At 44.0% G+C, this 27,798-nt stretch overlaps 1 protein-coding gene across 9 annotated transcripts in view; it reads right to left on the reverse strand.

Annotated features, from left to right (window-relative positions):
• Positions 1-27,798, reverse strand: part of mpp7a (MAGUK p55 scaffold protein 7a) — a 155,609-nt gene that overhangs the window by 10,421 nt on the left and 117,390 nt on the right. For 7 of the 9 annotated variants that reach the window (XM_086151601.1, XM_086151602.1, XM_086151598.1 and 4 more), the window contains 4 exons: positions 25,033-25,113; positions 15,637-15,730; positions 6,838-6,946; positions 3,803-3,946 (listed from right to left, as the gene is read on the reverse strand). In XM_086151601.1, the coding sequence (XP_086007727.1) occupies positions 3,803-3,946; positions 6,838-6,946; positions 15,637-15,730; positions 25,033-25,113 (428 nt within the window). Of the gene's footprint in view, positions 1-2,482; positions 3,072-3,802; positions 3,947-6,837; positions 6,947-15,636; positions 15,731-25,032; positions 25,114-27,798 lie in introns of those variants that run through there. The other 2 variants (XM_086151599.1, XM_086151604.1) reach the window with 2 other exon arrangements.

A 27,798-nucleotide genomic window follows, 5' to 3' on the forward strand; every position in this document is an offset into this window, starting at 1 on the left:
TCACCTCCAGAACATTCCAAAAAACTACTCCTTCAATATAACTCCAACTCCATTTCTCTTCTTGTCAGTACCATGATAGTACAACTTAAAGCCTGCTCCTAAGCTTCTAACCATACTACCTTTCCACCTGGTCTCTTGGACACACAGTATACCCACTTTACTTCTCTGCATCATCTCGATCAACTCTCGAACCTTTTCCTGTCACAGTCCTAATATTCAAAGTCCCTACTCTCAGTCCCAAACTCTTCTAAAAACACTGGGTCAGGGAAACACTGGGTCAGACTTTGTGAACTGACACTTTGTTGCTTGCCAGGGAATAGAAGATCAGACCCAGGGCTCTGTATACTTTATTTTGACTGCTGAATTAAATACTGATTGATGCCTCAATATCTTCTCCTATTGCTTCATCGATGAACACACAGGATCCATCGACACATAGTGTTGAGGTACAATGGGAAACGATCCAGCAGTCATGGGTGTATTTAGTAAAGGCCCTCTTGCACTCAGCTGTTTGCCAATGCAGTGATAAAAGAGCAAAGCAGTAATGAAGAAAAGCGTCCTCCTTTTTCTTTCTTTCTGTTTAAGTTAGGTACTAATTTGGGTTCACACAGTTGCTGCTGCAACATTACTCTGCCATCAGGTTATGGGCCGTCTATACAGTACTGACTTCACTCCAAAAGTCAGGCAGTGAAGGTGTGACTGGGCACGCGATCCTGACAGTGAACCTGATCACCGTATAAAAGAATGCCAGTGAGACATTAAGTGATGGACTACTGGTTGCTCAGGTTCTGAAAGGTCTGCCTGAATCCTTCAAACCAATTGCTATCCATCTCAGACAACTGTGTGAGACCATATCCTTTGCTGAGTTTACAGATAAGTCAAGCCAAAAGTGACTCACAGCAACAACATTCACCCTTACCAAACTGCCTGAAGATAAGGAGACAGTGGGGGGTAGATGAGTGTATGCTATAAAAAGGAATGTTGACGAATCTGAGAATACAAAGCCTGCTATGTTGGAGTCAAAAGATAGGCGAAGATTGTTAGGAAACATTTTCTTCTACAGCTTACATGAGTCGTATCTGAATTTTGATGTAAAAACCAGTACAGGAGAAATTGATCTTGCACCATATGGATGTAAAGACAGTCTTCTTAAATGCACCCATAGACTGTGAGATATATATATGGAACAGCCAGGGACGTACAAGTCTCACACAATTGAAGAGTTGGTGCGCAAGCTAGAGAGATCATTGTATGGGCTAAAATAATCAAGCAGGAACTGGAACATGCTGTGACATGATTGTCTGACACAAAGTAAGTTTTGACACAACAGTCCGATCATTGAAGGGAAACTAAAAATGAGCAGGTGATTGTGGAAATTTAGGTTGATGACTTATTGCAACAAGTGATAAAAATACCATGAAGGACATGCTTACAACAAGGTTTCAGACTTGGGCGAACTAAAACACTTTTCTGGCATTGACTTTGACCAGAGTAACAACTTAGTAACAAATGTGACAACCAAAGTATGTTTGTCAAATCCTGAAATGGTTCAACATGCAGAATTGCAAGCCTAGAACAACATCTTGTGATCAGAAATTGAATTTTACCAATGGCACTGCACTGAAGAGTGATGTCACAAAATTGGGGGACAGTGGGCAATCTTATCTATTTGACTGTCCGTACAAGACCTTATTTGAGTTATGTTGTAAACAAACTGTCAGCATTTTTCTGAACCAATACAACAGCAATGGGGTACTGTCAAACATGTACTGAGTGTACAAGTGACAAGAAGTTGTTCTACAAAAAATGTGATAAGATAAATGTATTAAAAAGGGGGATCGAAGGATGCGCTCCAATTACAGGGGGGAATCACATTCCTCAGCCTCCCTGGTAAGGTCTATTCAGCGGTGCTGAAGAAGAGGGTCCGCCAATTTGTTGAACCTTGGATCCAGGAGGAGCAATGTGGTTTTCATCCTGGCCATGGAACAGTGGACCAGCTCTAAACCCTCAGTGGTGACCTTGAGGAGGTATGGGAGTTTGCCAAACCAGTTTACATGTGTTTTGTGGATCTGGAGAAGGCATCCTCGGGGGGGTACTCCGGGAGTATGGAATAACAAACCTCGTCATATGGGCTGTTCGGTCTCTGTATGGTTAGTGTTGGAGCCTGGTCTGCATTGCTGGTTGTTGGGTGAGAGTTGGACTCTGCCAGCGCTGCCTTTTGTCATCAATTCTGTCCAGAACTTTTATGGACAGAATTTCTAGGTGCAGCCAGGGTGATGAGGGGATCTGGTTTAGTGGCCGCAGGATCGAGTCTCTGCTTTTTGCAGATGATGCATGACCTCCAGCTCTCACTGGAACGGTTCGTGGCTGAGTGTGAAGCGGCCAGGATGAGGATCAGCGCCTTCAAATCCGAGACCATAATGCCCACTCTGGGTCAAGGAAAAGGTCCTGCCCCAAATGGAGGGGTTCAAGTATCTCGGGGTCTTGTTCACAAGAGAGGGAAGCATGGAACAGGAGAGCGACAGGCGGATCGGTGCAGCGTCTGCAGTGATGCAGACAGTGTACCGGTCTGTAGTGGTGAAGAGGAAGCTGGTCTAGGGGCGAAGCGCCCAATTTACCAGTCATGGTCACAAGCTGTGGGTAGTGACCGAACGAACGAGATCGCGGATACAAGCGGCAAAAATGAGTTTTGTCCACAGGTTGGCCGGACTCTTCCTTCGAGACAGGCTGAGAAGTTCAGTCATTCTGGAAGAGCTCGGAGTAGAGCCGCTGCTCTTCCGCATGGAGAGGAGTCAGATGAGATGAGTTGGGGATCTGGTCAGGATGCCTCCTGGACGCCTCCCGGGGGAGGGATTCTAGGCATGTCCATCTGGGAGGAGACCATGGGGAAGACCCTGGACACGCCTGAGAGACTAAATCTCCAGGCTGGCCTGGGAACGTCCTGGGGTCTCCCCAGAGGAGCTGAATCATGTGGTGGGGGGAGCGAGATCTGGACCTCACTGCTCTGGCAGCTGCCCCTGCACCCTGGCTCCGGATAAGCGGGGGGATGACAGATGGATGGTGATAAGAACCTGAATATAGAGGTTTACAGTTACGCAGATTGGGATGCCAATATTGACAGACCAAGTACAACATAGTTTTACGTAAGCCTAACAGAGCCCGGCACTTAAGTGTTGTGGAAAACCAAAAGACTGCCCACGGTAGAGCAATACACTCGCTGCAACACTCAAGAGTATTGCCAAGTTTTTTTTTGAGATAACTAAAGAAAACCCTGGAAAAGGTTGTCATTTTGTTTACTTTTGACTGAATAATAAGTGTTTTACAATATGAGAGCAAGCAGGAGTGTGGAATTGTGTGTCAATTATTGAATTATTTGTCTTTATTTTTACTTATGATGGGCAAATTGTAATTTGACACAGAGCCACCTGCATGGGGCATGCTTAATAAAGTCCTTAATTAAGGCCCTCTTGCAGTCCGCTGGTTGCAGTGATGAAAGAGGGGACCAGTAATACAGCACAACATCTCTTCTTTTTCTTTTCATCCATTTAATTCAGTGCTTACTTGGGTTAACAGTATCACCACTGTTCAACATTACACTGCCAACAAATGTGAACATTCTTGGTCAATACAGCTGATTTTGATTCTAAATGCCTGGCAGATCAGTTTTAACAAAGCTGGCCATAATTTACCTACTTCTGGCATATGGTATCTGGGTATGTCACAATCTTAATAAAATATAAAAATGGAATTTCAAAGGAAACAGTGCAGACATCATTTGCATCAAAATATGTTTGTTACTCACTGTCAATTGCTTTGCACATCCCTTGTCCTCCTTGTCTGACACAATGTTTGCATTCTTTCTGGTCTCCCTTAGTTTTTCAGTTGGAGGAGGCTTGACAAACACCACAAAGGGTTTGAACTCTGCTGTTCGCAGGTGCTTTATCACCTAAAGAAAGACAAGGACAAGCAAATCTTAATTCAGTGTGTTTAAGCTGTTTTCTCTTCATTCAACTCTGAGGGTAAACTGTCCCGGGTTGTGTAATGACAGATGGATGGAAAAATTACATTGTGGTTAAAATGATTCCAGGTTCCAAGGTAAAACAGGTATTGTGATAGAAGAAATCCCTCTATTTTTCCCATTGGTTATCCATACACCACAACATCAGTGAATTTGCCCTCTGCATTGAACACTGGATGAACCATGAGAAGTGCAAATGCAATCATTGTTAAGCAAATAATTATTGATTTTAAGCCAATAACTGATTTGTCAAAGGATCTGTCAGTAATGATATTTAACTGTACTGCAATTGACTCAGCTATTCAAAATATATTAGGGTATGACAAAAGGCCATTCACATCTCATGTAGATATATATATATAAAAAAAGAACGTAGTAACACACAACTGAGTTTCTGCACTCTTTCTCCCATACAAAATAAACAAGTGCTAGGACAGAAGTCCCACCCTTCTCTGTTTCGTCTAGTTTGAGAATATGCTCGGCTAATTTCCAACATGATTTTAATGTCTGTCATTATACACTGACAGAAAATAAACAGATTGCAATCAGGCAAGACCATATAGTTTGCTGGAATTCAACAAGTTGGATTTTTGTGACATATTGAGTTTCACCAAAAACACAATTAAATCAAAGAGGAAATATTTGACGCCCACAAGAAGTCATTCTCCATGGTCTCCCCAAACTCCTCCCATGCATGAGTTTTTGCCTTGGCAACTACCAAAGCCGCATGCCACTTGGCCTGCTGGTACCTCTCAGCTGCCTCCGGAGCCCCACAGGCCAGAAAGGCCTGATAGGACTCCTTCAGTTTGATGGGGTCCCTCACTGCTGGAATCCACCAGCACGTTTGAGGGTTGCCGCCCCGAAAGGCGCCGACCGCCTTACGGCCACAGCTCCGGTCTACCGCCTTGAAAATGGAAGCATGGAACATGGCCCATTCGAACCAATGTCCCCAGCCTCCCTCGGGACGTGATTGTAGGTCTGCCGGGGGTAGAAGATGAAACTCCCTCTGACAAGCACTCTGCTAGACATTACCAGCATACCCTCATGATTTACCATCCGGCGGCTCATCAGGGAGCAGCAGTGCTCTGTCAACACTATGTACACTGGGAACAGGACACTGCTGACCTCAACTTGAGATGTGGCAGATTGGTGGCAAGAGTATTTCCGAAACCTCCTCAACCCCGTTGAAACGCCTTCCAATGAGGAAGCAGAGGACTCTGGGGCAGACACACCTTTTTCCAGGGCTGAAGCTGCTGTAGCGGTCAAAAACGTCTTCAGTAGCAGGGCCTCGGGGGTGGATGAGTTTCACCCTGGGTTCCTCAAGGCTCTGGATGCTGTAGGGCTGTCCTGGCTGACACACCTCTGCCGCATTGTGTGGATGTCGGGGACAGTGCCACTGGACTGGCAGACCTGGATGGTGATCCCCCTTTTTAAAAAGGGGGTTGGAGGGTGTGTTCAAACTACAGGGAGATCACACTCCTCAGCCTCTATGGCAAGGTCTATTCAGTGGTGCTGAAGAAGAGAGTACGCTGGATCATTGAACCTCGGATTCAGGTGAAGCAGCGTGGTTTTCATTCTGGTCGTGGAACAGTGGACCAGCTTGACACCCTTGGCAGTGTCCTTGAGGGGGCATGGGAGTTTGCGCAACAAGTCTACATGTGTTTTGTGGACATGGAGAAGGCATTCGACTGTGTCCAGTGGGAAATCCTGTGGGGGTCCTCTGGTAGTATGGGGTACCAAACCCCATCATACAAGCTGTTTGGTCCCTGAATGATCGGTTTCGGAGCTTGGTCTGCATTGCTGGTTGTAAGTAAGACCTGTTTCTGGTGAGAGCCCACCGAGGGTGCCCTTTGTCAGTAATTCTAATAAGTGATAAATAACTTATAAACTACTAACTAATAAAACACTAATAGCTTTTAGGGACAGTATTTCTAGGTGCAGCCAGGGGATCCGAGACCATGGTGATGAACCAGAAATGGGTGGAATGTCCACTTCGGGTCGGAGAGGAGGTCCTGTCCCAAGTGGAGGAGTTCAAGTTTCTATGTTTGTATGTCTTGTTCACAAGTGATGGAAGCATAGAACAAGAGAACTACAGGCGGATCGGTGCAGCTTCTGAAGTGATGCGGACTCTGTACCGGTCTGTCCTGGTGATGAGGAAGCTGAGCCAAAACGCAAAGCTCTCAATTTACCGGTCGCTCTACCTTCCCAGCCTCACCTGTGGTCATGCGCTGTGGGTAGTGACCAAAAGAACGAGATCACGGGCGAAATAGTTGTCCTCAGCAGGGTGGCCGGACTCTCTCTTAGAGATATAGGGAAAAGTTCGGTCATCTGGGGGGAACTCGGAGTAGAGCCACTACTCCTCCGCATAGAGAGGAGTCAGATGAGGTGGCTTGGGCATATGGTCAGGATGCCTCTTGGATGCCTTCCGGGGGGGGAATTCCGGGCATATCCATCCGGGAGATGACCATGGGAAGACTCAGGACATGGTGGACAGACTATGTGTCCAGGCTGGCCTGGGAACGCCTTGGGGTTTCCCCCAGAGGAGCTGGACCATGTGGCGGGAGAGAGGGAAGTTTCGGCCTCAAAGCCCCGGCGACTGCCCTGTGGGCCGACTCCGGATAAGCCTGAGAAGATGGATGGATGGAAATCTTTGAACTGTGTAAATCAGTGACTATTGCTTCCTTAGACGTCTCCTTCAAAACAATAAGTCGCCAAATTTCCAAAACACAGATGTGCTTTTTAGATAGGCCGGAACAGATGTTGAAAGACCAGACGGCATGCAGAGAGTTAAGTGGAGAGAGAGTGCTTGTGTCACTTACATGTGGCTGAATATCCAGTAGACACACTTTGTTCTTGGATAGCACAGAGCGTATTGAGTCAAAACTTGTTCCATAGTAATTCCCATTATATTCTCCATACTCAATGAACCTGAGAGGTGGGATGGAATGAAATTGAAACAGACAATAAGCAACCTCCATAACATTTGTAAGTATTTCTATCTTATACAAGAACAGGTCTTTCTAGGATCTCAAAAACAATTAGCCGAAATCTTAAAATCTCCAGATGCAAGCAGATTTTTCCCCTAAACTACTGTACGTCCCGATTACTTTCTACAGCAAAAAATGTACTGTAATGTATTTCTTTTAATATTGGTTTTAGTCTAAAATAAACAATTCCCCACCAGATAACATCACTCCTTTCACACCACCAGCTGTTATGCGGGAAAAACAAAGAAATAAAGAAACCAGATTAACAACAAATATATATTCAGAAGATATGGGGAGGGGTGACCAGAGTGATGACATTGAAATACATTATTTATTTACTTAATTTCTTAAAAGTAGGCTATAATCCCAAAGTAAGCTTATAGTCAGGCATGGGCAATAACTTTAAACAACCAAAAATACAGTGCATGTCTGCCATCCTTTTAAGCCTTTTCTTCTCCAAATGATCTGGCCCTCTCTGCATGTGCACTGGTCATCACGGGCTATGGCACAAAGATATGTATTTAGATGCATGCATGCTTTGTATGTTGTGTATTCAGGATGCTTTGTCTTTCATTTCCAATACTATAACACTTAAAGTAGTTTTGAGACAGAGATAATGGGATTTCAGTCATTCTTCCCACAGTCCAAACCATGCAGCAGGTCAATTGGAAAAAATTGGGAAAACTGTAGTGAGTGAATGTTGGTCTGTCTGTCTATGTGGCCCTGAGACTGGTGACCAGTTCATCTTGCCCAAAGACAGATGGGATAGGCTCCAGCATCCCCCGCGACCCTTAGTGTAGGATAAGAGGCAGATGATGGATGGATGGATGGATGGATGGATGGATGGAAGTTTAATTCATTCTTGGTAATGATGTCAAATGGATGCTGCAGTCTCAGATATTAGGGATAGGAGCTACATGTCTTTCATGTAGTGTGTGGAATATAATTATCTGTGGTACTGTCCTACAGGCACCAAGACCTGACCCTGAGGGGCGCCATGAGAACAATGTGAGAGACATATATTTGGTTAATCTTGACAAACAGTGCTTGCTGAAGAGTTATGTTTTCAGCACTTTTGCCCTCAGCCGTTTGCAGTTGCAGTGATGAAATAGCAGTAATGCAGAAACGCATCCTTTTTTCATCCGTTTAAGTTTGGTGCTAATATGGGTTCACACTGTGTTGCCGCTGCATGACATTATTCAGCAAACAGGTTATGGGCCGAGAGCAGGGGTGGGCAAACTTTTTGGCTCAAGGGCTGCATTGACTTTTAAAATTTGACAGACGAGCCGGGTAACCACAAGATAAATACATGTAAAAAAAAAATGCATTTGTGAACAGTACATATAAGACTCGTCTGGCATTTGTCTGAACATTGTCTGCTTTGAAAATAAAACCAATACTGCTGCTATAGTGTGGTGTGCTTCAAGTGTGGCCTAAAGGGATACTTGGCCAGAACCTGCCACAGCAAACTTGGACACCTGGACACAACCTGCGGGCAGAAACAGTGCAAAAGCCAAGACGAGGCACAAAAAGTCTCCGGGGAGAAACTTCTAATGAAGTTTAAGAGGTTTGACGAATAGTTCCAGGCTCAGACACACCCCATGGAGCTGGCTGATGGCACAAAATGCAAGGGCATGGTAGGGCGCAGAGACGATGTAGAAGTCCATCTGATCAACCACAAAGGGAGGCACTGAAAGACGTAACCCTGAAGTGGGTGTTGTACATACCATCCTGCCCACAAGACATTTTTTCTGTGAAGCAGCTGCTGCAAATGGAGTGATTGTGATCTTTAGGAAGGGGTACAATGATCTGATCCACAGAGACGGTACGAAATGGTACAAAATTGTAGGATTTTTAATGAATTCATTGGTAAATTCCTCAGTAAAATAAGTATTTGTCACCTACAAACAAGCAAGATTTCTGGCTCTTACAGACCTGTAACTTCTTCTTTGAGGTTCCTCTGTCCACCACATGTTACTTGTATTAATGGCACTTGTTTGAACTGGTTATCCCACCTGTCCACAACCTAAAACAGTCATACTTAAAACTCCACTATGGCCAAGACCAAAGAGCTGTCAAAGGACACCAGAAACAAAGCAAAACACCATACCTTCTGTGAAGCATGGGGGTGGATACATAATGCTTTGGAGCTGTTTTTCTGTAAAGGGACCAGGGCAACTGATCCGTGTAAATGAAAGAATAAATGGGATCATGTATCATGAGATTTTGAGTGAATATCTCCTTCCATCAGAAAGGGCATTGAAGATGAAACATGGCTGAGTCTTTCAGCATGACACTGATCCCTAACACACCACCCCGGCAATGAAAAAGTGGCTTCGTAAGAAGCATTTCGAGGTCCTGGAGTGGCCTTGCCAGTTTACAGATCTCAACCCCATTGAAAATCTTGTTGTTCGCCCAGCGACAGACCCAAAATATCACTGCTCTAGAGGAGATCTGCATGGAGGAATGGGACAAAATACCTGCAACAGTGGGTGAAAACCTTGTGAAGACTTACAGAAAACATTTGACCTCTGTCATTGCCAACAAAGGGTATATAACAAAGTAATGAGGTGAACTTCTGTTATTGACCAAATACTTATTTCCACCATAACCTGCAAACATATTCTTTAAAAATCAGACAATGTGATTTTTTTTCGTATTTTTTAATTCTGTCTTTCATAGTTGAAGTGTACCTATGATGAAAATGACACGCCTCTCTCATCTTTTTAAGTGGGAGAACTTGCACAACTGGTGGTTGACTAAATACTTTTTACCCTTGTGTATATGTTGAAGGAAGTGACTGATCAAGTCCAGAGTGACATAAATTGCTGTCATCGAGTGATATATAGCATACCTGTGCCATTTACAGAAGCTGTAACCTCAGATAAATCAAAGGAGTGGGTCTAAGCAAAGGGAGAGAAAACAACACATTAACCCTGACAAAGTTCGGGTGAATGTGCCTACGAGTAAGAAAGCAGTGGGGGATAAATGGTTGTATACTATTAAAAGGAATGTTGACAGATCTGAAAAATGCAAAGCCTGTTATGTTGCTAAAGGATCGAGTCAAAAGATAGGTGTAGACTATGAGGAAACATTTTCTTTTTCAGCTTACATGACCAGTGTCAGAATTTTGATGTAGAAACCAGTACAGGAGAATTTGATCATGCACTATGGATGTTTTCTGTCTATGCTGCAACTATAGGGGGATCACACTCCTCAGCCTCCCTAGTAAGATCTATTCAGCAGTGCTTGAGAAGAGGGTCTGCTGGGTGGTTAAACCTCGGATTCGGGAGTAGTGTGGTTTTCATCCTGGTCATGGAACTGTTGATCAGCTCTATACACTCAGCAGTGTCCTCCAGGGGGCATGGGAGTGTGCCCAACAAGTCTACATGTGTTTTGTGGATTTGGGGAAGGCATTCAACCGTGTCCCGGGGCGGTCCTGAGGGGGGTAACAAACTCCATTATACGGGCAGTTTGGTACCTGTATGATCAGTATCGGAGCTTCGTCCACACTGCACACATTGCCAGTGGCAAGTCGGACCCGTTTCCGGTGAGAGTTGGACTCCACCAGGTCTGCCCTTTGTCACTGATTCTGTTCGTGATTATTACGGACAGAATTTCTAGGCGCAGCTAGGGTATTGAGGGGATCTGGTTTGGTGGCCGCAGGACTGAGTCTGTCTGCTTTTTGCAGACAATGTGGTTCTGTTGGCTTCCTCAGGCCATGATCTCCAGCTCTCACTGGATCATTTCGCAGCGGAGTGTGAACTGGCCGGGATGAGGACCAGCACCTCCAAATTCAAGATCATGGTGCTCAACCGGAAACGATTGGAATGCCCTCTCCGGGTCAGGGAAGAGGTCCTGCCCCTAGTGGAGGAGTTCAAGTATCTTAGAGTCTTGTACATGAGTGAGGGGAGGATGGAGTGGGAGATCGACAGGCGGATCGATGTGTGTCTGCTGTGATGCAGACTCTAAACCAGTCTGTGTTGGTGAAGAGGAAGCTGAGTCAGAAGGCAACGCTCTAAATTTACCAGTCAATTTACGTTCCCACTCTCACCTACTGTCACAAGCTGTGGTTAGTGACCAAAAGAACGAGTTCGCGAATACAAATGAGACTCCCCCTTATACATAAGGTGAGAAGTTTGGTCATCCCGTAGGAGCTCGGTGTAGAGCCACTGCTCCTCTGCATAGAGAGGAATCAGATGAGGTGGCTTGGGCATCTAGTCAGGACGCCTCCTGGATGCCTTCCAGGGGAGGTATCCCAGGCATGTCCATCTGGGAGGAGACCACGGGGAAGACCCAGTACACGTTGGATAGACTATGTGTCCAGGCTGGCCTGGGAACGCCTTGGGGTCTCCCTAGAGGAGCTGGACCATATGGCGGGGGAGAGGGGGATCTGGGCCTCACTGCTCCAGCTGCTGCCCCCGCACCCCGACTCCAGATAAGCAGGGTAAGATTGATAGATGGATGGATGGTCTGGTCTTGTGGCTGCTCTTGACTGAAGGAATCAGAGCAGACTCTACCTGTTGAGTCTTTTGGGTACAGGGAACACTCCTTAAGAACTCCGATGACACTGTGCTGCAATCATCCATTTTTTATGAATGCTGGGCCAGAGGCATTTTGGTTGTGGATAAAAGGCAGGACTGAAGGAAGGTCGGCTCAGTCACAGAATGCCCCTTGCCCCTTGGAGAGGGTGGGAAAGAGTGAATGACAGACAAGCCAGCACCTCTGATGGCCAATTTGTCTGGCCAGCTCTTTCATTGGCATACTGAAAATGCCTTAAGGACATGTGTGAAAGGCTGTCCCTCACTGCTGTTAAGACTACAAGTAATACAACAAGGTACCTGAGATGACACCAAATATTTGCATTTGAAGACAAATGTGCCCACAAACGTATTCGCAAATGTACTAGGACATGTGTAGCGCATTATATGTCAAGACAATTTTGTTTAAGTTTCATCCCCTGGAAAAAGGCCCAATTCTCTGCTTTTTCCAAAGTAGCTAGCATGAACGTTATTCTTTTCTCTGTCTGTCTGCACATAATACCTGATTTTTCTATCTATCCATTCATCCATGCAGTTCCAAGACGGCGGCGCAGATGTACGCAGAGACTCGGGGTTCACAGCTTTTTTCAAAAACTATGGGTGGTCATGTTGCCTTGAGAGCAGGCAATAGGCTGGCCTAAAGCATGGCCTGAAAGATCTGAAAAATGGCATCCAGCTGGCAAAAAACAATTAGAGAGAGCATTTTGAGGAACACCTCAACAACAATGACCTGCACAACATATGGAGAGGCATCAGGACCATCCCTGACAACAGGGGCAATGCCCAGCATGACCTCACTCTGCCCGACAACCTGAACAGCTTCTTTGCAGGCTTCTACTCATCAAGCAGCATTGAAGCTTTACATCTTCCTCTGCTAGATGGGCAGCATCAGCCTCTTGTATTGAAGCTACACCAAGATGCTATTTGTACTATTTGTGGACTTTCAGCTCAGCACTCAACATGTCCTCCAAGACAACCTAGCCCTAAACTTCCACAACCCGGAATTGCCCACGTCACTATGTGGATAACACATATTCTCACCAACCGGCCCCAGGTGGTGAGGATGGGGGCTCCACATCCTCCCTTCTGATCCTGAAAAATGGCCTGCCACAGGATTGTGTATTCATCCTTGTCCTCTTCACCCTCTTCACCCATGACTGCTCTGCCATCTATCCCATGAACAAAGTCAAGTTGGTCAACAACACCTCTGGGGTGGGTCTCATGTCAGACAACGAGACGCTGGATGCCCAGGTTCCTAGGCATCCACATCTCATCTGACCTTTCTTGGTCTGTGAACAAGCGTCTCTTTCTCATCAGGAAGTTGAAGAGAACTAGCCTCTCTTCTCAGATGCTGACTAACTTTTACAGAGCCACAATGGAGAGCATCCTAAGTGTGCCCAGGTGTGACAGAGTGGTATGGCAGCTATATGACACAAAAAGGGGCCAAAAGGACATGGCCCAGCTTCATCATTTGTTTCATTTCAATGATCTTCATCATTTGGGTTCTGCATGCCACCGCATTGGATTTGAAATAAAACTACTACAATGAAAGTGAAGTGCAGACTTTAAGGTTTAATTCAAGGGGTTGAGCAAAAACATGATTGAACTTGTAGGAACGAATTGTAGCTGAAATGCTGCTCATTTCAGGGGCTCAAAAATAATTGGACAAATAAACATAACCCTAAGTAAAATGTTACTTTTCAATATTTTGTTAAGAATCCTTGCAGGCAATGACTGCCTGCAGTCTAGAACTCATAGACATCACCAAATGCTGGGTTTCCTCCTTTGTGATGCTTTGCCAGGCCTTAACTGCAGCTGTCTTCAGTTGCTGCTTGTGGGTCTCTCTACCTTAAGTTTTGCCTTGAGCGAGTGAAAGGCACGCTTGATTGGGTTTAGATCTGGTAACTGACTTGGCCATTGCAGAGTTTTCCACTTCTTTGCTTTAAAAAAACTCCTGGGTTGCTTTTGCAGTATGTTTTGGATCATTGTCCATCTGTACTGTGAAGCACCGTACAAACCAACTTTGCTGCATTTGGCTAAATTTGAGCAGAAAATATCCCTATACCCTTCAGAATTCATTCAGCTGCTTCTATCTTTTGTCACATCACCAGTAAACACAAGTAACTCAGTTCCATTGGAAGCCATGCATGCCCATGCGATCACACTGCCTCCACTATGTTTTACTGAAGATGTGGTGGGCTTTGGATGATGAGCTCTTCCAATTTTTCTCCAAACTTTCTTCTTCCCATCATTCTGGTACAGGTTGATCTGAGTCTCACCTGTCCAAAGAATGCTGTTCCAGAACTGGACGGGCTTCTTCATGTGCTTTTTGACAAGGTCAGTTTTGGCCTTTCTATTTTTGACGCTGATTAATGATTTGCACCTCGTGGTAAATCCTTTGTATTTACTCTCATGAAATCATCTCTCTATGGTAGACTTAGTTACTGATACACCTAATTCCTGGAGATTGTTCTTCACTTGAGTGAATGATCTGAGAGGGTTTTTCTTCACCATGGAAAGGATTCTGCGATCATCCACCACTGTTGTCTTCTGTGGACGTCCAAGCCTTTTTGAGTTCCCAAGCTCACCGGTGCAGTCTTTTTTTTCTCAAAATGTGCCAAACTGTGGAATTGCCCACTCCTAACATTTCTGCGATCTCTCTGATGGATTTCCTCTTTCTTCTTATTATTGTGCACATACTCAAATGTATGTGCATATTACAGCATATTACCATATTTTCCGCACTATAAGGCGCAACTAAAAGCCTTTAATCTTCTCAAAAAACGACAGTGCGCCTTATAACCCGGTGCGCCTTATATACGGCTCAATATTGAGCCGCAAGAGGTCTTACAACTACAGGAAGCAGCCGCCGACTCTGTTTTCTCCTGTAGAAGAAGTAGCGCGCCGTGCATACTGGGATATATGACTGCGCGAAGCGTGCATTTTCATTTCTATTGTGTGTGTGTGCTTGTGTGTCCCACACCACTCGTGTGTGTGTGTATCAAGACCCCAAAATGGCACCTTTAAAGAGACACGCTTACGACACAGAGTTCAAACTCAAGGCGACCAGTCACGCAGTAGAACATGGGAATAGAGCAGCAGCGAGAGAATTCCACATTAATGAATCAATGGTGCGGAAGTGGAGGAAGCAATAAGATGACCTACGTCGAGTAAAGAAGACTTTCAGAGGAACAGAATTTCAGAGGAAACAAAGCAAGATGGCTACAGTTAGATGACAAACTTGAACAGTGGGCTGTTGAAGAGATAGCAGCAAGTAGAAGCGTCTCTACAGTCACAATTTGAATGAAGGCAACAGCGCTAGCTAGCAACATGAACATCAATGAATTTAGCGGCGGTCCTTCTTGGTGCTTTCATTTTATGAAACGTTTTGGACTGTGACAAATTGAGTTGGAAACACATTGTTTTCAACGAAGGCGGTGCAAATACCGATAAGAGCTACGAGTATCTACAATACCGTATTCTGAATGCATAAACTTGTTTTGTGGAGTGAACAGAGTTGTCAGAACATTGGTTTGTATACTATTAATACAGTTTGAATGACTTATTTGATTGTTTTGTTGACATTGCCTTTAGCGCAGATACATTTATTGGATGCATTTTGCAACCCCAGCCACCACTGTAGCTTCTATTATATGCGTCCTATGATGTGGTGCGCCTTATATATTAAATTTTTTTAAAAACAGGCCATTCATTAAAAGTGCGCCTTATAATCCGGTGCGCGTTATGGTGCGGAAAATGCGATAGTTGGAAATATTCTCTACAATGCCTCTGGACCCAATGCCATGACTGCCATGAGTAAATTTTACTTCAAAATTCATTATCTTAGAAACTGATGTAATGGATTTTTATCAACAGGTCTTTCTCACTAAAAAGTGAACGAGAGATGGAATTATTTCAACATGTTTCTAACCTGACAAAAGTATTGACTGAAGGAAAACCATGAAATAGCTTGGAAAATTCTTAAGTTAAACAGGAACTGCACTGAACTGGATGTCTGCGGGTGATGGTTACATTCAATGTGTTATGTATTTCCCATGTGGACATTTCTAGCGATTACAGTTTTTCTTACCTGTTGTTGTGGATATCTGTCTCAAAGATATGTTTGGAAACGAAATGGTACTCAACACCCTCGTTCTCATGGTTCTTCTTCGCCCGACTAGTATCTAAAAGAGAGAGAAGAAAGGATTAGAGCTGAGACCATTATTGACATGGGGATGCTGAATCATGCTGTCCCTTTTGTATATAGTCATCTAATAACACTATTAACACACAAACTGAAACTGTGTGACTGCAGTGGACACAGAGCGCATGAGTCAAGCTGGTATATTTTATCCATTTTAAGGCATGCATGTCCGCAGGTATGTACAGGTCCTTCTCAAAAATTAGCATATTGTGACAAAGTTCATTGTTTTCCATAATGTAATGATAAAAATTAAACTTTCATATATTTTAGATTCAATACAAGCAACAGAAGTAGTTCAAGAATTTTATTGTTTTAATATTGATGATTTCAGCAAAAAAGTAAAAGAAAAACCAAAAATCTGTATCGCAAAAAAATAGCAAATGTAATCCAACCAATAAAATAGTGTTTAATACAAAAAGAGTCAACCTTCAAATAATTATGTTCACTTATGCACTCAATACTTGGTCGGAAATCCTTTTGCCAAAATGACTGCTTCATTGCAGCGTGGCATGGAGGCAATCAGCCGGTGGCCATGCTGAGGTGTTATGGAGGCCGAGGATGCTTCGATAGCAGCCTTAAGCTCATCCACAGTGTTGGGTCTGGTGTCTCTCAACTTCCTCTTCACAATATCCCACAGATTCTTGATGGGGTTCAGGTCAGGAGAGTTGGCAGGCCAGTTGAGCACAGTAATACCATGGTCAGTAAACCACTTACCAGTGGTTTTGGCACTGTGAGCAGGTGCCAGGTTGTGCTGAAAAATGAAATCTTCATCTCCATAAAGCATTTCAGCAGATGGAAGCATGAAGTGCTCCAAAATCTCCTGATAACTATCTGCATTGACCCTGCCCTTGATAAAACACAGCGGACTAACACCAGCAGCTGACATGGCCCCCCAGGCCATCACTGACTGTGGGTACTTGACACTGGACCTCTGGTATTTTGGCATTTCCTCCTCACCAGTCTTCCTCCAGACTCTGGCACCTTGATATCCAAATGACATGCAAAATTTTCTTTCATCCGATAAAAAGTACTCTGGACCACTGAGCAACAATCTGCTTTTCTGTAGCCCAGGTCAGGCGCTTCTGCCGCTGTTTCTGGTTCAAAAGTGTCTTGACCCGGGGAATGCAGCATCTGTAGCCCATTTCCTGCACACACCTGTGCACGGTGGCTCTGGATGTTTCTACTCCAGACTCAGTCCACTGCTTCCACAGCTCCCCCAAGGTCTGGAATCAGCCCTTCTCCACATTCTTCCTCAGGGTCTGGTCACCTCTTCTGGTTCTGCAGCGTTTTCTGCCACACTTTTTCCTTCCTACAGTCATCCCAATGAGCCTTGATACAGCACTCAGGGAAAAGCCTATTTGATCAGAGATTTCTTTCTGTGTCTTACTCTCTTGCTTGAGGGTGTCAATGATGGCCTTCTGGACAGCAGTCAGGTCGGCAGTCTTACCCATGATTGCGGCTTTGAGTAAGGAACCAGGCTGGGAGTTTTTAAAAGCCTCAGGAATCTTTTGCAGGTGTTTAGAGTTAATTCGTTGATTCAGATGATTAGGTTAATAGCTCGTTTGGAGTACCTTTTCATGATATGCTACTTTTTTTAGACAGGAATTTGGGGTTTCATGAGCTGTATGCCAAAATCATCAGTATTAAAACAATAAAAGACTTGAAATATTTCAGTTGGTGTGCAATTAATCTAAAATACATGAAAGTTTAATTTTTATCATTACATTATGGAAAATAATGAACTTTATCACAATATGCCATTTTTTTGAGAAGGACCTATATGTAGATAAATAGCAATGTAGGTAGGCAAGCAGGCAGGCATGCAGGTAGGCCGGTATTTTATTCCCCCAAAAAGAAATTTAAAAATTCTGGCAGTATCCAAAAAGAACTCAAGAGAAAAAGGCAGGCAATAAAAGTGATTAAAACATAGTAAAAAAAAAACATGAAAAAGACAATCATCTAGTTGCAATAATAGAATGTACAGATTACGGTGCATGGTGAACAATGTGAAGTGAGGTACAGATTAGGATAGTGAGGAATTTTGTCATTTTTTTTCTCCCCAGCATAGTGTTTAAGAGCCTCAGTACTGATCTCCTCTGTTTTTCAGTGGAGTAAGACAGCAGCCTGCCACTGATGCTGCGCCTTCTTTTGAAGAGGATGTTGTTCAGTGGATGCAGTCGATTGTCCATGATTGACAAGAATCTGCTCAGTGCTTGTCTCAATGCCACAGATGCCTTCCTTATCAGTTTGTCAATGCCCCTCACACACACACACACCACCACCACCAACATCCACCCCAGCACACCACCACATAAAAGAGAAAGCTAACCACAACAGTCTGGTAGAAGATCGAAAGCTGCTTTTTGCGGACGTTGAGGGATGCCAGCCTTCTGATTCAGTACATTCGGTTCTGTCCTTTGTTGCACAGAGCATCTGTGTTGACAGTCCAACACAATTTATCATCACGCTGTGCTCAAGTATATATAAATCTGTGCAAACTCCAGACCTTTGGTGGTCACTGGCTCTGGGTTAGGCTTAGGCCTTCAAAAATCCACCATCATCTTCCAGGTCTTGAGATGCAGGTGGTTGGAGTCGCACCATGCATCATAGTCCTGGATAAGCTTGGTGCACTCCTCCTAATTTCTGCTCCTGATACAGCTTGTGAAAGCAGTGTCATCCCCAAAAATTTGCATGTGGCAGGACTCTAAGTTCCCCTCCGTGAGTTGCCACCTCACGGTGGTGGAGGGGTTTGTGATCCTGTGATTCAGTGATCCTGAGAGCTATGTTGTCGGGGCTTGATGCCCCTGGAAGGGTCACCCCAAGCTAACAGGTCCGAGGTGACGGACCAGACAAAGTGAGGATCAGGTGACCTCCCATGAAGAAGACAATCATTAGACGCAGTTTTCCCTTGCCCAGACGCGGGTCACAGGGACCTCACCCTGGTGCTAGACGGGGCTTGGTGGCGAGCGCCTGGTGGCCAGGTCTTTACTAGTAAGGCTCAGCCAGGCACGGCCAAAAGGAACGACATTGGGTCCCTCTTCCCCTGGCCTTACCACCCACAGGAAGGGCCAAGGGGGTTGGGGGAAGTGTGAACCAGGCGGTAGCCGAAGCAGGGGACCTTGGTGGTCCAATCTTCAGCTGCCGAAGCTGTGCTCTTGGGACATGGAATGTCTCCTCTCTGCCGTGGAAGGAGCCTGCTCAGCTGGTGCACGAGGCTGACAAATTCCGACTAGATATAGTCAGACTCCCCTTGACGCACAGCGTTGGGTCTGGAACCAGGCCTCTCGAGAGGGGTTGGACTCTTTTTCTATTCTGTAGTTGCCCCCGGTGAAAGGCGCCGGGCAGGTGGGGACATATTGATTACCCCCAGTCTCGGTGCCTGCACGTTGGGGTTCATCGGTGGACGAGAGGGTAGTCTCCCTCCACCTTCAGGTGATGGAACAGGTTCTGACTGTTGTTTGTGGCTATGCACCCAACAGCAGTTCAATTTACCCACCCTTCTTGGGATCCCTTGAGGGGCTGCTAGAGAGCGCTTGTACCGGGGACTCCCCCTGGGACTCCCTGTAGACTTAAATGCTTACATGGGCAACAACAGTGCAACTTGGAAGGGCGTGATTGGGAGGAACGCCCCCCGATCGGAACCAGAGCAGCGTTTTGTTTTTGAACGTCACGAACTTGTCATGGATTGTCCATAACGGACAACATGTTCAGTCATAAAGGTGTCCATATGTGCACTTGGCACCAACACACCTTAGGCCACAGTTCTTTGATCAACTTTGTGGTTGTATCATCAGACTTGTTACCCTCAACTATGGTTACGAGCTGTGGGAAGTGGCCAAAAGTACGAGATCACGGATACAAGCAGCCATTATGAGTTTCCTCCGCAGGAAATCTCACCCTATCTCTCCCATAGAGATAGGGTCATCCTGGGGAGCTCGGTTTAGAGCCGCTGCTCCTCTGCATAAAGAGGAGCCAGCTGAGGTGGCTTGGGCATGGGTGGATGGATGGATGGATGGATGGATGGATGGAAGGACTCTCAGTTGTAAGTGAAACCCAACAGGAACAGGGTGAACTGGACCAGAACAAGCACAGTACCCTGCAGTGCTCCTGTGTAACCAGGATCTGACTTGCAATCCCCCAGTGGCATTTACCGAGGTCTTCCTGTCTGGTAGTCCATAATTCATGCCACCTGTTATGAGCCTACTCCCATCTTTGTCTGTCTGTCTATGAGGAGCAGAAGCTGAATGGTAATCCAGATGGTTATCTTTTAACGTTAGCCTCTGTTTAGAGGAATCAGTAATGGAAATATTCAGCAGTAAATCTGGGCTGAAACAAGAATATTTTACCTACATCTTCAATAGTTATTGCGTATATTTTAAAGGTTCTCACACTGAAGGGGGTTAAAAAAAGGAGACCCAAATCACAACAAGATCTGCAAGACTGGTCTCCCAAGCTCTGCCATTTACATGAATTGACAACAAAAGGGTGAATGATTTAGGGCTCAATATGAAACAAGGGTAAGGGTTAATCCTCCTGTTTCTGTTGGTTCCACTCAAGAGCAACTTCTTTGGATGTGGAAAAAATCTGACCAATATGAGATCAATAGCAATACATTTTGTGACACTTCAAATAACATCAAAATTAGGCATAGTATTAAATAAGCATTGTCACCATATGACTGGATCTCAATTTTTCTTAATCTCTTGTCCCACATTCTTAAAGAATGTGGACTTGTGCCAATTGTGCCCTTAATAATGAAGTCAAAAAACACAGATGACAACCAGCACAACGGGATGGTGTTCAGCTTTATAGCAAATTGCCATTTTCATCTGGATATTTGGGTGTTAAGTGAGAAAGGACAGGGGGAAGTTTTAATGCACTATTTTGAAGCTGTGATATGGCATAAGATCAGGTAAGAGACATGTGTTCAAATGTTATTGTTATTGTTATTGTTATTACCATGTACACTTTCTCTCAAGTTTCAATGAAAACTGCTGCCACAAAATGAAATATTCTTGAAAGAACAAGAACTTCATTTGATTTACAAGTAACTTCACAAATATTTTAATTCACAACTTGTGAATATTTTTCCCATTCAAAATTTTTTGCCAGTTAATTATTTCAAGACAACTCTGAATTCTATACTTTTTACTGCAGAGAACACATGTCAAAGCTTTAAACTTAAAAAAAATGCAAATGATTGTGTAAAAAGGGAAAATGAGAGGGCTCATGTGCCATGCAAGACTTTATGATTCCAAAGTTTATGACAGTCTGTTAAATTAAAAATGAATATTAATCAAAAGTAATTAAACAACCGTAAGATGTTTTGGCAATGAAGAGACCAGACTGAGATGGTATAGATATGTACAAAGAAAAATTCGTGAACATCCATGGAAGGATGTTGAATTTGGAACTGCTAGGCAGGAGGCCTAGCAGGGTAAGACAAAAGGGGAGATTTATTGATGTGGCGACAGAATAAATTAATGGATGTGAAAGAAAAGGACGCAGTAGACAGGGTTAGATGAAACCAGATGATTCATTGTGGTGGCCCCAGAAGGGAACAACCCAAAGAAAAAAAATGCACTGTGGACAGCAAAGTAAGAATTTAATTGTATAGGGAAACCCTTTTCCAATGCAGCCTAAGGGCGGCACTGGCCCGTGCCTCTCCAAGCCTGCCTTGGGGGGGCACGGAGCAGTGTCTCCCTGTGCCGGTCCCAAGCCCGGATAAATACAGAGGGTTGCGTCAGTAAGGGCATCCGGCGTAAAACTTTTGCCAAAACCAAATATGCGAGTCAACCAAAACTATACCATACCGGATCGGTCGCGGACCGGGTTAACAACGACCGCCATTGGTACTGATGACCTACAGGGTACTAATGGAAATTGGGCTACTGTGGGTCGAAGAACAAGAACAAGAAGAAGAGGAGGAGTGCGTGTTCGGAAGCAGAGAGAGAGGAGGAAAGGAAAGAGTCTGGGACTGAGAGTAGGGACTTTGAATATTGGGACTATGACAGGAAAAGGTAGAGAGTTGGTCGACATGATGCAGAGAAGGAAGGTGGATATACTGTGTGTCCAGGAGACCAGGTGGAAAGGTAGCAAGGCTAGAAGCTTAGGAGCAGGCTTTAAGTTGTACTATTATGGTACTGACAAGACGAGAAATGGAGTAGGAGTTATCTTGAAGGAGGAGTTTGTTAGGAACGTCCTACAGGTGAAAAGAATGTCAGATAGACTTATGAGTCTGAAACTGGAAATTGAAGGTGTGATGCTCAATGTTGTTAGCGGCTATGCCCCGCAGGTGGGATGTGAATCTGAAGAGAAGGAGAAGTTCTGGAATGAGTTTGATGAAGTGATGCAGAATATTCCCAGAAATGAGAGAGTGGTCATTGGTGCAGACTTCAATGGACATGTTGGTGAAGGCAATAGAGGGGATGAAGAAGTGATGGGCAGATTTGGTATCCAGGATAGGAATGCAGAGGGACAGATGTTGGTAGATTTTGCAAAAAGGATGGAAATGGCTGTAGTGAATACCTTTTTCCAGAAAAAAACAGGAACATAGGGTAACTTATAAGAGCGGAGGTAGGAGCACGCAGGTAGACTACATTTTGTATAGACGGGGTAACCTGAAAGAGATCAGTGACTGCAAAGTAGTTGTAGGTGAGAGTGTAACCAGACAGCATAGGATGGTGGTTTGTAGGATGACTCTGGTGACAAGGAAGATGAAGAGGACAAAGGCAGCGCAGAGGACAAAATGGTGGAAGCTGAAAAGGGAGGAGTGTTGCATGGTTTTCAGGGAGGAATTGAGAAAGGGTCTGGGTGGTCAGGGTGAGCTTCCAGATGATTGGACAACAACAGCTAGTGTTTTCAGGGAGACAAGTAGAAGAGTACTTGGTGTGTCATCTGGAAGGAAAGTAGATAAGGAGACTTGGTGGTGGAATGAGGAAGTGCAGGAGTGTGTACAGAGAAAGAGGTTAGCGAAGAAGAAGTGGGATACTGAGAGGACTGAAGAGAACGGACAGGAGTTCAGGGAGATGCGGCGAAAGGTAAAGATAGAGGTAGCAAAGGCAAAACAAAGGGCTTATGATGACTTGTATGCTCGGTTGGATAGTAAGGAGGGTGAGAATGATCTCTACAGGTTGGCGAAACAGAGAGATAAAGATGGAAAGGATGTACAACAGGTCCGGGTGATTAAGGACAGAGAGAGGAATGTATTGACAGATGCTAGAAGAGTGATGGGAAGATGGAAAGAGTACTTTGAAGAGCTGATGAATGTGGAAAATGAAAGAGAGGCAAGGGTAGAAGAGGTGACTATTGTAGACCACAAAGTAGCAAAAATTAGTAAAAGTGAAGTGAGGAAGGCATTGAAGAGGATGAAGAGTGGAAAAGCAGTTGGTCCTGATGATATACCTGTGGAGGTGTGGAAGTGTCTAGGAGAGGCAGCGGTAGATTTCCTGACTAGATTATTCAACAGGATCTTAGAGAGTGAGAAGATCCCTGAAGAATGGAGACAAAGTGTGATGGTGCCTATTTTTAAGAATAAAAGGGATGTGCAGAATTGTGGCAACTATAGAGGGATTAAGTTGATGAGCCATACAATGAAGTTATGGGAAAGAGTAGTGGAAACTAGACTGAGAGCAAAAGTCAGGGTTTGTGAACAGCAGTATGGCTTCATGCCTAGAAAGAGTACTACAGATGCAGTATTTGCGTTGAGAATGCTAATAGAAAAGTACAGAGAAGGCCAGAGGGAGTTGCATTGCGTTTTTGTAGACCTAGAAAAAGCAAATGACAGGGTGCCAAGAGAGGAGCTCCGGTATTGTATGAGGAAGTCTGGAGTGGCAGAGAAGTATGTTAGACTGGTGCAGGACATGTATGCTAGCTGTGAGACACTGGTACGGTGTGCTGTAGGGGTAACAGAGAAGTTAAAGGTGGAGGTGGGACTCCATCAGGGATCAGCTCTGAGCCCCTTCTTGTTCGCAATGGTGATTGATAGGCTGACAGATGAGGTTAGACAGGAATCCCCATGGACCATGATGTTTGCGGATGACATTGTGATCTGTAGTGAGAGCAGAAAACAGGTAGAGGAAAATCTAGAGAGGTGTAGGTATGCTCTGGAAAGGAGAGGAATGAAAGTTAGTCGCAGCAAGACAGAATATATGTGTGTGAATGAGAGGAACTCGGGTGGAGCGTTGAGGCTACAGGGTGTGGAGATCAAGAAGCTGGAGGATTTCAGGTACTTAGGGTCAACAGTCCAGAGCAACGGAGAGTGCGGAAAAGAGATGAAGAGACGAGTCCAAGCAGGTTGGAATGGGTGGAGAAAAGTGTCAGGGGTACTATGTGATAGAAGACTTTCAGCTAGAATAAAAGGAAAGGTGTACAAGACAGTGGTGAGACCAGCGATGCTGTATGGACTAGAAACTGTTACAATGACCAAAAGACAGCAGGCAGAACTAGAGGTTGCAGAGATGAAGATGTTGAGGTTCTCTTTGGGAGTGACCAGGATGGATAGGATCAGGAATGAGTCTATCAGAGGGAAGGCACATGTTCGATGTTTTGGAGAGAAGGTCAGAGAAGCCAGACTGAGATGGTTCGGTCATGTACAGAGGAGAGATAGTGAATATATTGGTAGACGGATGCTGGAACTGGAGCTGCCAGGCAAGGGGTCTCGAGGAAGACCAAAGAGAAGATTTATGGACGTAGTGAGAGAGGATATGAAGGTAGTTGGTGTGAGAGAGGAAGATACAGAGAATAGGGTAAGATGGAGAAAGTTGACTCGCTGTGGCGACCCCTGACCGGAAAAACCGAAAGAAGCAGAAGAAGAAGAAGGGAAACCCTTTTCCACCCTGCACATATGACAATAAACACTTTGCACTTTGAATCTTGAATCTTGAAAAGAAGAAAATGAAACTACACATGAGACAGACATAATTGTTGAAGTATTGGAAGAAAACTGATCAAATTATTTATATAAAATGGGATGAACATCTTGGGCGCAGTAATATTGAAGTTCCGTGGCACTTTAGAGTCATGGGCATTGTCTATAAATGTGGTTTGAGATTGGCAGTAGAACACCGACAGATCACCCTTTTAACTCCACTAGGATGGAGTGGTCGTGCAGCTTTTTCATCCACAGCCCACATGGGGGTGGAGGATGTGTTATTTATTGACAGTGTTTTGGTAAGAGACTTATGGGACACACAACACATAAAAAATACACACAGAGAGGAAAACAGATAACAAAGTGTGAAGAGCGTCAGATAAGATGGGGTTTGAGGGGAGGCAACTCACGTGGGATGGTCACACTGAAGTGCTGAGGATTAGAGATCATCAGTTTCCTTTTAAGGTCATTCAAGCCAACTCCATTTGGTCCTACCCAAACACAGCATGAAAAAGATAGATGATAAATCATTTATCACTGCTCATCTCTAATTAGTCCACTGATGTACTTAAGTGTCAATTTCTATTGAGGTTTGCTGAAACCTGCAAAGTAAAGTGTATGTGATGAAATATTTAAAACAGCTTGATAAAAACCTTTAATTGACCTTTTGGTGTAAGAGAACCCATTAGTCTCTCAAGTGTTTTTAAGCTAGCTCTAGAATTTAACTTTCATAATATCTTCTCTATTTTTTTAACCTGTAAATGCAAAGCATTTTCAAATATTTTATTCAATGTTTTCAGGGGACAATATCATCCTAAATTGAAGAGACACCAATGTCTACCAGAATACTGGATGGCAAATCAGTTGAAAGTACAAGACAGACCCATCTTGTGTTTTTGTAGATCCCTGTACAGCCACAGACAGTGCTTGATCTGAGCTTAGGATTCTTTGCATACCTAACGTTCTGGGCATGCACTATAATCACAGCAAACCTTTTGGAAATTCATTTCTCCAGGCAAATGTGTTTTGCAGGCCACTAAATTCACTAAATAAAAGGACAATGAGTTCACTCAGTGATGCAGATTGGTAAAAAGATGTGCAGAGGGAAGGACTGAAAATTAAAAAAAAAAACAGACATGTGAAGGGTCTAGGTCCTGGGTGGAGGGAAGAGATAATTAATTGTAGAAAACATTCTTTTTTAAGTATAATCTCAATACACTGATAGACATTGCAGAAAGAAGAACCACACTCGATTATTATTGTTTTCAGCTAGAAATACATGGCTTGAGCGATGTTGTGCGACTGCTGTGTATGGGTGCTGTGTGGTTTATTTTTGTGGTTTATTTTTTAAAACGAGCCTGTTTCCTGAATGCACGCAAAAATAAACCCTTAATTCATGATGTTTAAAATATAAAAGAACAGAAAATACCCTGGCATTAATAAAAAAAATATGTTAAATGGATTGCATGGTTAAATTCTCACACAGAAAATCACTTGAGGCGAAGTGATGAAAAAATCCTCAGTGAAAAAAAAAAAATCAGATAGAAAAATATTCTTAAATCAGAATGTGAAGATCTGGATTATTTATTAAGCAAAAAAAGGGTACTTCAAGTATTTAAGGAGTATTGAGGAGTAATATCATAGGAGGATGCAAAAGACACCTACAGGTGATTAGAATTGATGCAGTTAAGTCACATAATGTAAAGTTGTGGCCAAAAGTTTTGAGAATGACACTTTCACAAAGTCTGTTTCTTCAGGGTTTTTAGGTGATTGCAGATGTTTCTATGGTTGTGTCATTCTCAAAACTTTTGACCATGACTGTATTCTTAAATTAAAAATAACAAGTTTGATGTTTGCATTTCCTGTTTCTGAGCAGATAAAGTTTCAAAGTTCAAGTTGCATTATGGATGAAAGACACATGCGCAAGCCAAGCATGAGGCCGGTTGAAAAAAACCAACAAAGAAAAAAAACAAAAACAAAAAAAAAAATGATCCAACATGGTGGAGAAACAAAGCAGCAGCGGCTGAAAAATCCACAGAATGTGAAGGTGGACATCTGGGAAGATTTTGGTTTTTATGAAGTTCACGGGAGGTGCCAACTGGACAAGTGCAACGCTATTTGTATAATTAGCCATACAAAGATAAAATACTTTAACACCACTAATATGCAGAACCACATTAGCTGATGAAAAAGCCTTGAGTGGTAATATTGAAAATTGAGAATGTGATGCATCGAGATGCATCGTATGATCAAATCCATTCAAATTGTAGACTGGTTAATCAAAATTGAACAGAATCGAAAGATCAGTGCAGAAGCACACCACAAATAGGGGGCTGGTAATTGAAATATTTTGCTGTGTAAATAAGAGTTGTTTTGCAGAAACTAGGCTGACTAGGGTGTTAGTGCTAATGAGGGTGTCAGGAGGGAAAAGGGTGCCACTCCTGGGGACTTTTCTGAGTTGGAATATAAATAGGTATAGCACGAAATTCAGATTGTGTGAAACAAAGGAGAGAAACCAGGCGGTAGTCATTAGGGCCTGGTTTCAGTGGTGGATCTTCACGGGTGATATGGAGGGGTGCAGATACACCTGGTGCGTGTGAGATCTGCCTCGAGATGGATCCTGGTACGGCATTATAGGTGGGCGAAAGGCCCCCTCCTCTGTTCAGACACGGTTTTTCTGTTTTGACAAAAATGGCTTCTTTGGTGCCTCTCTGTCTTCTCTAGCCAAAATGTGGACATTTCCTATCTTCAAAGGAATTGCCCAAGTCTTTTCAGGTGTAGGTGGACTGCAGAGTTCTGTCATGAAGTGGTGGCTCTCCTTTGTTGGGTCATTCGTTTGTGCAGCACTCTCCCCATTGTAGATGTTACCAAAATCCTCATTGCAAGTGACAGCAAATACCACATTCTCAATCTTATGCCTGGGTGTTCTGTCCTTGGGGTGCACCAGTCTTTCCGGTTGTTGTTGGGTTTGAAATGTACCGGTATTTGTTGTTGGTTGAAAGCCTTTCTGAGTTTTTCAGCAATACTGATGACATGTTGCATGACTATGTCTTTTCGTTCGTAAAGTGCGCGAGGACATTGGACAAGGCCACTAGCCTGGCGGTTATACACGGAAAACTCCAAGCAGTCCATTTAAACTGATGAAGCCTCTTGAATGAGAGGTGAAATGTCAACAA

The sequence above is a fragment of the Fistularia commersonii genome, chromosome 8, assembly GCF_037954325.1.
Source record: "Fistularia commersonii isolate RoL2024-O1a breed Wild chromosome 8, RoL_Fcom_v1.0, whole genome shotgun sequence".
NCBI classification, from domain to species: domain Eukaryota; kingdom Metazoa; phylum Chordata; class Actinopteri; order Syngnathiformes; family Fistulariidae; genus Fistularia; species Fistularia commersonii.